Source organism: Octopus sinensis, linkage group LG1 (genome assembly GCF_006345805.1).
Source record: "Octopus sinensis linkage group LG1, ASM634580v1, whole genome shotgun sequence".
Lineage (NCBI taxonomy): Eukaryota > Metazoa > Mollusca > Cephalopoda > Octopoda > Octopodidae > Octopus > Octopus sinensis.
In genome coordinates, this window is record NC_042997.1 from 139,991,340 (window position 1) to 140,004,706 (window position 13,367).

At 34.6% G+C, this 13,367-nt stretch overlaps 1 protein-coding gene across 1 annotated transcript in view; it reads left to right on the forward strand.

Moving 5' to 3' along the window:
* Positions 1 to 503: 503 nt before the first annotated feature.
* The window catches only part of LOC115210437 (kelch-like protein 9), a 31,471-nt gene continuing 18,607 nt past the window's right edge, over positions 504 to 13,367 (forward strand). The window contains exons 1-2 of the mRNA XM_029779042.2: positions 504 to 1,033; positions 11,780 to 12,166. Coding sequence (XP_029634902.1) covers positions 983 to 1,033; positions 11,780 to 12,166 — 438 coding nt within the window. The 5' untranslated portion in view covers positions 504 to 982. The remainder of the gene's footprint in view (positions 1,034 to 11,779; positions 12,167 to 13,367) is intronic.

A 13,367-nucleotide genomic window follows, 5' to 3' on the forward strand; every position in this document is an offset into this window, starting at 1 on the left:
TAACATTTCAGATTTTTTATTTTACTGTTGATTTTCATTTACTACTTTTCTTTTATACAATAACAGGAGCGACAATTCAGAAAGAAATTACAAATGCCTTAAACCCTTATAACCAGTTGTTTCAGTCTTAGGCCAACCCTAACTTCTCATCTTTTTTAGGGTTATCGCAGGTTACATTATCCAGTATGTTTATTTTAAAAGGACACTAGAAAGCTATGTGAAACATATCTAACAGCTACTTATAGGTCATTGTACTTAATCCATTCAAATAGCATTGCTGCTCTATTTCCAACCTTTTCTCCTGAAGATATTATATGACCATTCCAGTAGCCGAAAGCAGCAACCAAATTTCTCTTAAATTACGCTCAACGAAACAAAACGAAAAAGCCACAAAACCACCCGCATTGGATTATGCAACCTGGATAAGTCTGCTGATCATCGGTCTACTCTATCAGGGTTGAGTTGGCAGTCGGTTAAATAAACCAACCGGCGGAAAACATGTAGTGGCTCAACGTGATAGAAATGACAGCCCAATCCCACTCAAACTACACTCGACCCTTTTCAATAATCGAAAGATATGTTACATTGTATAATCCTACATAGCCCCTAACAAAGCCGGGATAGTCGTAGCTAGAATGCCATTTTCTTTCTTTTTTTAATTTTTATCATAGATCTACTCGATTAGCACTGTACTGAGCGAAGCAAGAAGAGGTGGGAGAATACCTAACGCAAACTCCAAAACAGCTCCTTGCGTGACTGTCATTCCTCTAAACTTATATACGAAAAAAAAGTCAAAGCGCACTTAAATAGACATGAACACCACAACATCGATAAAATGGATATCACAAGTTAGAACAAAGACGTTGTGAACAACAATCGGCGAGAATCTCGTTAGTGTAAGAGTAATCTCGTAGGTTTCGCAAATCTCGTTGAGGTTCTTTTATTTGTTTACTCACGACATTAACTATTAAAACTGTTCGTCATGGCGTTGGGCAAGCACGGGCAAGTCTCTGATGGTGCTGATGATACTCTGGTGAGTCACAAATCATGCACCTTCAACGTAACATTAATCGTATATAAATCAGATCTTCATCGACTTACGATCAACTTTTTCTACTTTATATATATATATTCAGAGATCGAATATGTTTTACTTCACACATATATATCTACAGTATAGACCTGGAAAGATCATAGTTCAAATGAGTACTTAGTATATAATTATGTAGACTATTCTATACTTTATTTTGATAGCAAGAATCTCTACGCAGAGCTCACGATCTCTTCTCTTATATATATATATATATATATATATATATATATATACATACATACATACATACACACTCGATCATCATTGATATGTATTTATACTCACAAATACACACCTCTTGCAATGTTCATACATGATCAATTTTTCTGACTGTATGCGAAGAGATGAGCATATACACACAAACGATCATTGGTGAATATTACATCCATAAATACACGATCGTTGTGTGTATATAAATACACGATCGTTATGTGTGTGTACACACACATGCATATATATGTATGTATATATATATATATATAAAACACATGATCACTTTCTTTCTCTGACGTATATACCTTAATCTCAATACAGCTTTACCTACCGCTATATATAAACTCGCAAATATTACCGATTATTTAATTTATACATGCATAATTTCTATATCGATTAAATATCTTTTCAACAAAAATAGGATTCTTCTTATTATTTAATAGCTCTAAATTCTGAATTCTATGTAGTGTTATTCGAAATATCCTATTGTTTAGAAATATACATTTACATTCCCTTGTAATGGATATAAATGTATATCCGATTATCTTTACGCATAAATTTTATGTATTTTCGCCCTAACTGTCCACATTTTTTCATCAGGACTTTTAAAAAAGCAGCAAAACAAATGGTTTTAAAACGATTTAATTCCTTATTTAGACCGATGAGCAAGAAATGTTTTATCAATAAGAATATATATATTTTACAACCTTAAAAGAAAAAAATTAGATTTATTTTTAAAACAGCAAGTTGTATTATCTGCTATAAGCTTGCACTATTTCTATTATTCTATATTAATAGAAATTATATTTAACAATTTCTGAAATTTGGTTTTCTATAAATTTAGTATGGATATGCAAATTTCGCTACGCAAGTGTTATGTTTTACACATTAGACTTTTTAAAAAATTTTACTTTGTTTAAATATATATATATATATATATCATTTCATGTGCATAATATTCTCTATTGTATCCATTGAACGCGATTGTGCTTTAAAAGAAGCTTTGCAATGCAAGTCACTTTCATTCGGACTTGATCTGCTTATGTATTACAATAATTATAACGTTATACATACTTATGTATGTATACACCCTTGGACTGCAAACTCTTGTTTTGTGAATATCTTCCCGATCTGGTAGAACAATTAAGATAAAGTGTGAAGTGTGGAATGAAATCTCAAAAAGAAATAATTCCGGAACATACGTAGAAAGACATATATAATGTGTGTGTGTTGTCTGATAGAGAAGTCGACATATGATATTGACATATGTTGATAAATGTTGAGTAAAAGGAAGTATTTTCGTCTTGTGTTTCGGTTGTTTATTGTCGTGAAGACAAATTCTATTTGGAAGAATTAACAATCGACTATCACAAAGTGTATTTCAGACAGATATAAAGAAACAAATATGAAAGATTTTTATATATATATATATATATTATATGAAATAAAGCGAAGATTTTATGTACGCACACTACAAATGCGTATCTTCAAAGAACAAAGAAAGAAAAACGATCGGAGTGTGTATGCGTGTATATATATATATATATATATATATATATATATATATATATATATATATATATACATACATACATACATACATACACAAGCACATGATAATTAGGCAACTAGTAAGCATGAAAAAATGAGATTGAAACTGCTTTGTATAGTTTTCCTCTTACATTTAACTTTTTTTGTAGGAAAATATTCATAGCTTTCACATTTCTTTTTATTTTATTGTTGTGCGATGTATCTAAATCTATATTGTAGATTGTATAAAAGCAACTTTTCATGTGATTTGAAATAATGTAAATAAATAATTGGATAATCCCCACCCCACCTCTACTTCCAACGCAAAGTTTATAAATGAAGCAAGTCTCTTCATCTATACGGTCTTTACAAATATCGAACAAATAAAAGCATCATCTGCGACAAATCTTTGTCAGTAGCTTTAGTCGATTAATGCTGACGATGATGGTAATTTATTTAATAGAATCAGAATGGGGGGAAAAAAATTTTGTATTCTATAATTATAACCGCTGAAAGCTTATGAGGTTACATATTCCTTCGCACGAAATCTTTATTCAAATTTTGATGATCAACTAAACGAGAACATGACTCCTACTAGGTCGGTACAATAGTAGTCACTTATCGAGCTGCAAGAAAACCAGTACGAGATCGGAAGCGAGTGAACGCAAGTTCTTCGGTACTTATGCACTTGATGCTGGATCTGAGACGAATGCGAAAAACAGCAGCTCCGAGAAATATTGATATAGGATACTGTTCCAACACTGTACAAAAAAAAATGCTGTAATTGTTTCCTTAGAAAGCTGCATATAATTATAGATTTCAAATATTTCACTTTACACCGCAAATGTCTTTAGGAAAAGGCGTGTTCACGCTCTCAACCGCCCCCCCCCTTCCAGACCTTTGAAACAAGTAAAGCTGATGGTGATAACCCATTGTCAAATTTATTGGATCAAAAAGGATCGAAGAACTGACACTTCATCGTAGTTTTTTCTAGGGATAAATAAATTGTTTGATACAATACGCTGTCATTCATTCATTACCAAGTCGTGGGATACATAAACCAAACGCAAAACATGTGACAGCCATACCTTTTCCCTTGGTATTAGCATAGCAAATAAAGCAACATAGTTACACTTAGTAAACCTACAACAATTAAAAATTAATATTATTAACCATACTAAATTCCCTCTAATCATCCCAATCAGCCAAATTACCCACTAATTTAGGACACCAGATTAAGACTCATGAATGTCACCGCTACCCCTTTTCCTCACATTAAGTTACCTTTAGTCTGCCCTGCAGTATATACACACATGCTGCACAGGAAAGTAATAACCTGCCTTGGTCACATTGTCATAAAGCTTGTAAGTGGTGACAAAGATCTGATTTCAATTTGCTGTTGAAAGCCACTACTTCATTTGTGCTTGTTGAGGCCCCATAAAAGAAATGAATGCCACAGAATTCAATTTATGCTATCTCCTGAATATCTATCTGGACTTGTGCCTTGACAAATGTACTGACATTGTTGCATATATCACAGTGAAAGTAGTTTCCACATGGTTGCTCAGCCTGCTAGAGATAAGAGCCCAAATTCTTTCAAATCAGTACCTACTATTTTAAAAAGTGAAGGACACATTAGATAATGTGTACAGTCCCATGTGCACTCTGAAAAAGAAAGGGTAAGAAAAAGATGGAATAGTCATGGTTAGAACACTTTTGATTGTAGATCAACTGGACCAGGGCTGAATTGAATATAAATATGAACAACTTGTGAAAATGTAAGCCAACTATGGGTTTGGAATGTGGTGAGTTAATCTGCTAGAAATAACTGTTAAACCACTTTCAACCCACATTCTACTAGCTTAAAAAATAAGGAAGGATGCATAACATAATATAGTTGTAACTTGATACATGATACCTGAAAATAATTAAAAACATAAACATAATGGTCATAAATGGAATGCTAAACTAGAACTGATCAGTATCAAACAACTGAAAATGTGTAAAAATATTAGGTCTAATGTTTTTGTTTATTTTTCTCCTGTATGTGTGAGTGCATGTGTTTCAATCTGCCTCTTAATTTTTGAATTTATGTATATTCTGCAAAATTAATTTTATTTAAAGGATAACAATAACAATTATCTTTTATCATTTACTTGTTTCAGTCACTGGACTCTGTGGCTATCCCGGGGCACTACCTCAAAGTGTTTAGTGTAACAAATCAACCCTAATCCTTTTTTTAAGCGTAGTACTTGTTCTATTGGTTTATTTTGCTGGATCACTATTTTATGGAGACATAAACAAACCAACCGCAGTTGCCAAGTTGAGTTGAGTGACAAACACAAACATATATAAATATATATATACAGTTGGTTCCCACACAGTTTCTGTCCATCAAATTCACTCACAAGGCATCGGTCAGCCTGGGACTATAGTAGAAGACATTTGCCCAAGATACCATGTAAATGGTCTGAACCCAAAACCACATGATTGCTAAGTAAGCCTTTTAGCCACACAACCATGCTCTAAGAAATTGGCAAGGAGGGGAACAATCTATCTTTGCCTGATTTGAAAATGACTGGATATAATTAAATACTGATCTATTGATTCTGACAATCTATTGCTTTTTGACACTTTTTCCATGATGGTATGGAATAGACCGTTTTTCTGAGACAGTGCTTAACAGCTGGATGCTTTTCAAATCACCAACCTTTTTTGTAACTTTTTGGCGACAAATAAGTATACAATGTACTTGTTTTTGAACTGAAATGTTAGAAATCTTTATTATTTCAATTGTTCCTTTTTTCATTACATGCTTTCACTGCACAGCTGAGTGCAACTCTGTAGTAAGCATTGTGTATTATAATGTTGTTTTACCAATTATATTGAAAGTATTCTATGTAAGGTGTGTGTGCAGTGTCTGGTAGTGCTATTTCTGTATGTGTGCAAATCCTGGCATTCTGTTTACACATTTATCAGCATCTTAAGACAATAGTTTATGTTTGTCTCTGATTCTAGATCTCTATCTCAAGGTAGTTTCTCCATTTCTTTTAGAAATCTGTAATTCTTTATTGGCACTGACATATCACTCAGAAGACCTTTTTTTTACTAGTAGTCCTTGACAATAATATCCAATCAATTTACCTTGATCTCTGTCTAACATTATAAGCAGGCTGACAGAATGTTTGGCAATATTTCTTCAGACTCTACATTCTGAAGTTAACTTTATCTTTCATCATTTCTGAATTGATAAAAAAAGCAATCAAGTATTGGGGTTAAAGTAATTGACTAACTCCCTCCCATCAAAATTTAATGATCAGTAGAAACCAGTATTATTACAGGACAGGAAATTACAAATAATAGTGCAGACTAATAATGTAATGCAGTTAGATTTCTTTGTGTTCAAATCTGATCAAGACCAAGTTTACCTTTCATTTCTCCAAGGTCAGTGAAATAAACACCAGTATTACACTGGGTCACATTGATTCCATTCTTCTCTTTGGTCTGTGAATACATATTATTTTCAATTTAAGGGTCTTGGAGGGCAGAATATGAAGTAAGTACTGCTGTTGATCTATTTGACTATATTCTTCCCCCAAATTTATCTCCTTGTATCAATATGAGAAATCATGGATTGGTAGAATCATTAGTGGATCAAAATGTCTTGCACTATTTAGTTATGGCTCTTTATATTCTGAGTCAAAATTAAATTCAAAGGTCAAATACACCTTTCATTCTTCCAGAGGTGAGAAAACAAAGTATAACGCACGTACTGGGGTTGATACAATCAACTGTTTCCTCTCTCCAAAACTTCTAATCTTGTGTCTGTGTGAGAAAACACTCTGAAATTGTGTGGAGGAGCATGTATAACACACTGTAACTTGTATAATGCATTTGTCAAGAAACTAATAGATGTCATGGTTATTTGAGAGGAATTCATGAAACATTTTAAAGATAGAGTATTAGTGAAGACTACAGTAAGTATGATAATTTAGAATAACCCTACTCTGAGGACACAAGAAATCTTCTATCACATCCAGCTCCCAGAATACAAATGAGAACCTTTGTACCCAGAAAGTTTCAATATGAGCAAAACAAACTGTCAGAACTACTATATGAAGTGAAAGAAGACAAAGAGAATAGCAATGTGTTGAAAATGAGATGAGTCCAATGTGAGGAATACTCAAATGATAAATTACTATTGAGAACTACAGTCTACAAATTATGAAGTATTGTACAGGATATGGAAAATTTCATATTCATTTCTGACACCAAAGATGCTCACAGGCATTTTGAAGTATAGCAATTTTGACAAGTATCAGACAGTCAATATCAGGGATGCACTAACCTAAACTACTTAATGGGTTCTCAGCTGTGTGTGAGTTACTCTAAAATTTTTTCCATGGTTTTTACTAATTTTTGATAGGTTCATTGTATAATGTCCCTATCCAATGTCTCCTTGACGATATAAATACCACTCTATTTGTGTGGGTTGATGTAATCAACTAGCTGTCTCTCCCTTAAAATTGATGTTCTTGCTTAAATCAGAAGTCATTATTTTTATAAGGACAAGTTGAACACTGGGGTGAATGTAATTGACACGCCCCCTGCCCACCAAATTTAATGCCTTATACCTCTAGTAGAAAGGATTATTATTAGATGTAGAGAGGGTGTAGATACAGGTTAGCTGCTAGAATAATTGATGATACCTTATTATTAAAGTTCAACTTCTGAAGTTCTTGCTTTCCAGTCTCCCAGAGTCAGTAAATTGAAATATCTGTAAGATATGCAATTTTGGAGATTGCAGTAGTCTGCTTTGCCAGGAAAGAATGACAAGATGCTGAATGTAAATACAGATTACATAGAAGAGAAATAAAAGAAAGCACACCATAGCATACAACCATTTTAAGCGGTTGACTAAAAGGGCAATACTTTAATTTGAACAATGTATAACAACCAACCCAGACAGTAAAGTGTTCTAGAAATATTTATGCATACAAAACAGAGGTATCACTCTCTAGTTAGCCTTTTCTGCATTAGCCATACAGGTCAGATTACTGATAATCCCAAGGAGTGCTCAAAGCTTAATGTCAAATTCTATGGTAGCACTTTTACTGCTGAAAATCCAAATGTACCATTGTCATTGTGACTAACCAAATAGCATGATATCTGTTTACACCTGCAATGTTGCAATATCATCTGAATCTAAAGTATAAAGGCAATACTGTTTCCTTAGCTCTAAATTGTGTTACTTATATGTCTCTCAAGCAGTATAAAATTTCCATCATTATTCTTATTGTAAAAGGTGACTGCACATCACCTGTCTATTATCAACCTGTCAGTCTCATTAGCTACATCAAAAAATTGGAGTTTTACATCGGAGAGATACTCCGGAAATCTATAGCCTTATTCAATTCTCACAATTTGTACTTATCTCTAACTCCAGCTGCTGTGTACAACTTATTAAATTTCTTGAAGGCGTTATTCAAATTACAGATGGCACCGCATGGGTGGATATTGTCTATCTAGAGGTCACCAAAGCATTTAATTGTGCCACAGCAAAGCTCTTGGCAATGGGCTAATCTTTATAACTGGTTAAAGTCCTTCATTGGGTGAAAAAAAATAGTTGTAGCACAGGGACATTGTGTACCTCTGCAATGGTATGAGGAGTCTTGCATAGATCTGTTCTTGGTTCTCTGTTGCATCTATTAATGAAATAGATGCCAAATTTATTAAAATACTACATTTCTCAAATTGTGAAAACATTCAAAGGTATTTTGGCAGCATTCAGTAACACTTCCCTCAACTGCTCAATAGCTATCTATTTAAAGCTATATATGGCTATGGTGCCTGTATATCTCTTATTTGGAACCCCTATCACATTCTAAATACTAATCTACAGGAAGCTGTCCAGAAATGTGCAACTAGATGAATATCTCCATTAGTTACTATACCTGGTTCTCTGGGCATCAACACACTTAAGCTTCAGCATCTAGCAGCTGACTTGGTAGAAGGCCACAAGATTACCCATCATCTTCCAACAGTTAACTTAGACCACTTTTTTTAAAAATCAATATCTCTACTACCCATGGATGCATTCATATAAAGGATAGAGCCCCCGCCAGCACAATAGCCATTTCTTTCAGAAACACTTCATGCTCAGAATTGTCAAAGCATGGGATAATCTACCTCTGTTGGTTGTTTGCTATCAGGGCACTGTATCCTTAAAAAATTCCAAGCTTCCCCAAATTTGCCAATGCCACTCCCGTCTTTTTGCATTTTATGCTGTGTATTGTGCTTGTACTTTTTACAATCATAGTAGTATTTCTTCACCGGATTCTGTTTTGTCCCCTCTTTTACCCTTTTCTTATGAGTTGTTTTGCACCTGAGAACTGTGAACAATTAACTGATTATTATTAAGGTGGCGAGCTGGCAGAATCATTAGCACACTGGGAAAAATGTTTTGCGATATTTCGTCCATCTTCACCTTCTGAGTTCAAATTCTGCCAAGGTTGACTTTATCTTTCATCCTTTCAGGGTCGATTAAATAAGTACCAGTTACACATTGGGATTAATGTAATCGACTTAATCCCTTCCCCCAAATGTGAGGCTCTGTGCTTCCAGTAGAAAGGATTGTTGTTGTTATTACTACTACTACTACTACTAAGGTGGTGAGCTGGCAGAATGGTTAGCATGCTGGGCGAAATGCTTAGCAGTATTTAACCTGCCTTCATGTTCTGAGTTCAAATTCCGCTGACGTCGACTTTGCCTTTCATCCTTTCGGGGTTGATGAATTAAATACCAGTGAAACACAGGTTGATTGTAATTGACTCATCCCCTCCCCCAAAATTTCAGACCTTGTGTCTATAGTACAAAGGACAAGGGTTTCTTTTTTTTTTCTTTTTTTAATGATGTGTAGAGAAAAAATGATTACCACAAGAAGTGGTAAACAAAGAATGAGTGCCTGATATTTCAGAACCTTTGTCATCATTATTGTTTTAACATCTGGCTTTTTTCTAAGCCAAACACATGGCTATGGTTATGTCTTTGACCATTGTGCCATATTTAAAATGCTTAACACATATCTTGACCAATAAGCATTGTAGTACATACATACTCTCTCACACACACACACACACATATATATATATCATCATCATCGTTTAGCGTCCGTTTTCCATGCTAGCATGGGTTGGACGGTTCTACTGGGGTCTGTGAAGCCAGAAGGCTTCATCAGGCCCAGTCAAATCTGGCAGTGTTTCTACAGCTGGATGCCCTTCCTAACGCCAACCACTCCGTGAGTGTAGTGGGTGCTTTTTACGTGCCACCTGCACAGGTGCCAGACAGAGCTGGCAAACGGCCACGAACGGATGGTGCTTTTTACGTGCCACCATATATATATATTGACCATTTCATCAGTGGAATATTCAATATTAATAAAGAAATTTCCTGTTAATATTTACAAGTTTATAAATTAAAAATTTTTTTGAGTAGTAGTAGTAGTAGTAGTAAGACTATAAAATTATTTTCTGAGATGTTTACTTTTCAGCATCTAGCACTCATTTTCAAAGCTTAGTTGTTGTACATTTTCCAATGTGCCACTTAAAAGACTGGTTGGATTTGAGGAAAACTTTCTTTCTCTAACTTCCACACAAAGCAACTATGTCAAGGCATTCATTGGTTCATCTAGACATAATACATCCCCTCTTTATATATATATATATTAATCATTCATAGTTGTGCCAATATAGATCGTTTCTCTGAAGAGGTGTAATAAGAGCGAAACATATCTATTGCTTCCCAACTACATGGTCTCAGGTTCAGTCCCACTGTGTGGCACCTCATGGCAAGTGTTTTCTACTTATTTCTTTACTGACCACAAGGGGCTAAACACAGAGGGGACAAACGAGGACAGACAAATGGATTAAGTTGATTATATCGACCCCAGTGCGTAACTGGTACTTATTTAATTGACCCCGAAAGGATGAAAGGCAAAATTAACCTTGGCGGAATTTGAACTCAGAACGTAATGGCAGACAAAATATCACTAGGCATTTTGCCCGGCATGCTTAACGTTTTTGCCAGGTCGCCACCTTTCTACTATAGCGCTGAGCCAACCAAAGCCTTGCGAATGGATTTGGTAGATAGAAACTGATGTATGTGTGTGTATTACTGTCTCCTTGGTTTGACTTCACGTGATGATTGTAAATGAATGCCACCATCATGCAAGCAGTGTCCTTCATTTCCAGTCTTCCATGAAAACAATGTTTGGTCATAGGGAATATTACTTGCAAATAGGTGAGAGTCAGTGACAGGAAAGGCATCTGGTTGTAGAAAATTTACCTCAAGCTCCACCCGAGCCATGCAAGAATGAAAAAGTGAATGTTAAAACAATGGTTATGAAATCTAATTGTGCTCATTGCACTATATACACATCAATGTATATTTATTTTTCCATGGTTGCATGAGTTTTGAATGGGAAGCCTGCTTCTTTTGTCTCTGCTGGCATGGTTTGGACAAGTATTATTAGGGCAGTTCTACAACTGAGTAGCCCTTCTATTGCCAACACTTGTTTAGGTTTATCTCACTCTCTCTCTCTCTCTCTCTCTCTCTATATATATATATATATATATATGTGTGTATATAAATAATGTATATAAATCGTTAGCTCCTACACACATTTTTTCTCTCCTTGTTATTTTTCTGTGTATCTTTCTGTCAAAGAGCGTAGGCTCAAAACGTAAAAGACTTGTTCTATTTCTATTCCTGAGCGCCATACTAATACATTTGTTTGTTTGTACTCCACCTGCCTTCGTCTTTTGTTTATTTTCATAAACCTTCCCGTTATATATATATATATATATATATTTATATATATACACACACATATGCACATTCAAATTTATATATCATATTTATTTTATTATTTATTTCTATTAACAGGATGTCAGGCCAAATGAACCAAAGGAACAATGCCGAAGGTCTGAATTCGATAGTTTAATTCCCATGATTGACATGCAATCGGAATGTCACGGAAGCAAGTTGATGAAAGGATATCAGAAGTTACGAGATGATGAGCATTTATTTGACTATACAATATATGTTGAAAATGAGAGCATATCTGTTCATAAAACTTTGTTGGCTGCAAGCAGTGACTATTTTCATGCCATGTTGACAGGAAGTATGAAGGAAAGCCGTGAGGACTCTGTAACATTGCGTGGTCTTACAGCTATAGGAGTTCAAGCCATTATCAACTTTGCTTACACTGGCTTGTTAGAAATAACAAGCGATAATATAGATGACATTCTCTTAGCTGCTAGCCATCTTCAGGTAAAGCTTATTTTTTTAAAAAATTATTTTCTTTTATTCATTTATTATTTTTATCACCTTTGAGAGCAACAGGTAGTTAAATTGCTAGTACTTCAGACTTCCAATTGAAAGGATTACAATTCATCAACTGTTCCCAATGCTGAGTAAGATCCATGGCGAAAATAATTTAGTTTAAAAGAATCTAGGGACCCATTTTAATTTAGTTAGGTTTCATGAATTGAGTAAAACTCACTATTGTAAAAAGCAGGAGCATTGTGTAATTGATGATTGTTTCACTAATCTTGCAATGCTAAGTTAAATTCTTACTATCTATAAAGTTTGAAAAGATGGGCTCTATTACATTGATTTGCCCTTGGTATGGACACTACATAAAACAATGTCTTAAAGGTGTTATGAGACTCACTGTGTGTGTGTGCATGTACATGTAGCATGGTAGAGAGGTGCTATAAACTAATTTTGATTCCTACTTGTAACCATTTCACTTCATGTCACAACTACTCTTAGGGAAGGTATATATCATATGACTGAATCTAAGGAGACTTGTGGTGGTCTGCATAGGCAAGACTTGTAGTATTTGGATAAAGCAACAGAAAGAGTAGTGTAAATACCATGGGGAGTGGATTATCCAGTGTTTCAGAGTCCTTCTTCAGGGTAAAGATGAAAAGAAATGAAAGAAAGACAGCAGTTCTAGCTCTTCAAAGATTATAAGTAAGATTGCCAGGGTCTGTCTGGCAAGCTAATCACTAATAAGAAACCAAAAGGGATTTCCTTCTTATAGCCTTTACAGATTTTATTAAAAGATTCTATAATCTCAGTAGAGGCTGCATATCTTTTTACTATTTAATTAGTGATTCAAAAAGAGAAAGCTGTTCCCATGAACTTTGCAGGTCAGATTACTGAAACTGATGTAGACGATATTGTCTGAACTTTTCGAGAGCAAAGTTGCTGGAAAAAAAAATGGTGTAGAAATATTCCAGGGATAATAGTTCAGAGAAGAAAGGCTTGGAAAATTAGATTTAGTGCTGTATTCAAGGAGTGGGATCTAAGACACAGTAAGAAGTGCTTTATGTGGACTTGTGTGGAATGGTGTAGAAATATTCCAGGGGTAATAGTTCAGAGAAGAAAGGCTTGCAAAGTTAGATTTAGTGCTGTATTTAAGGAGTGGGATCTAAGACACAGTAAGAAATGCTTTATGTGGACT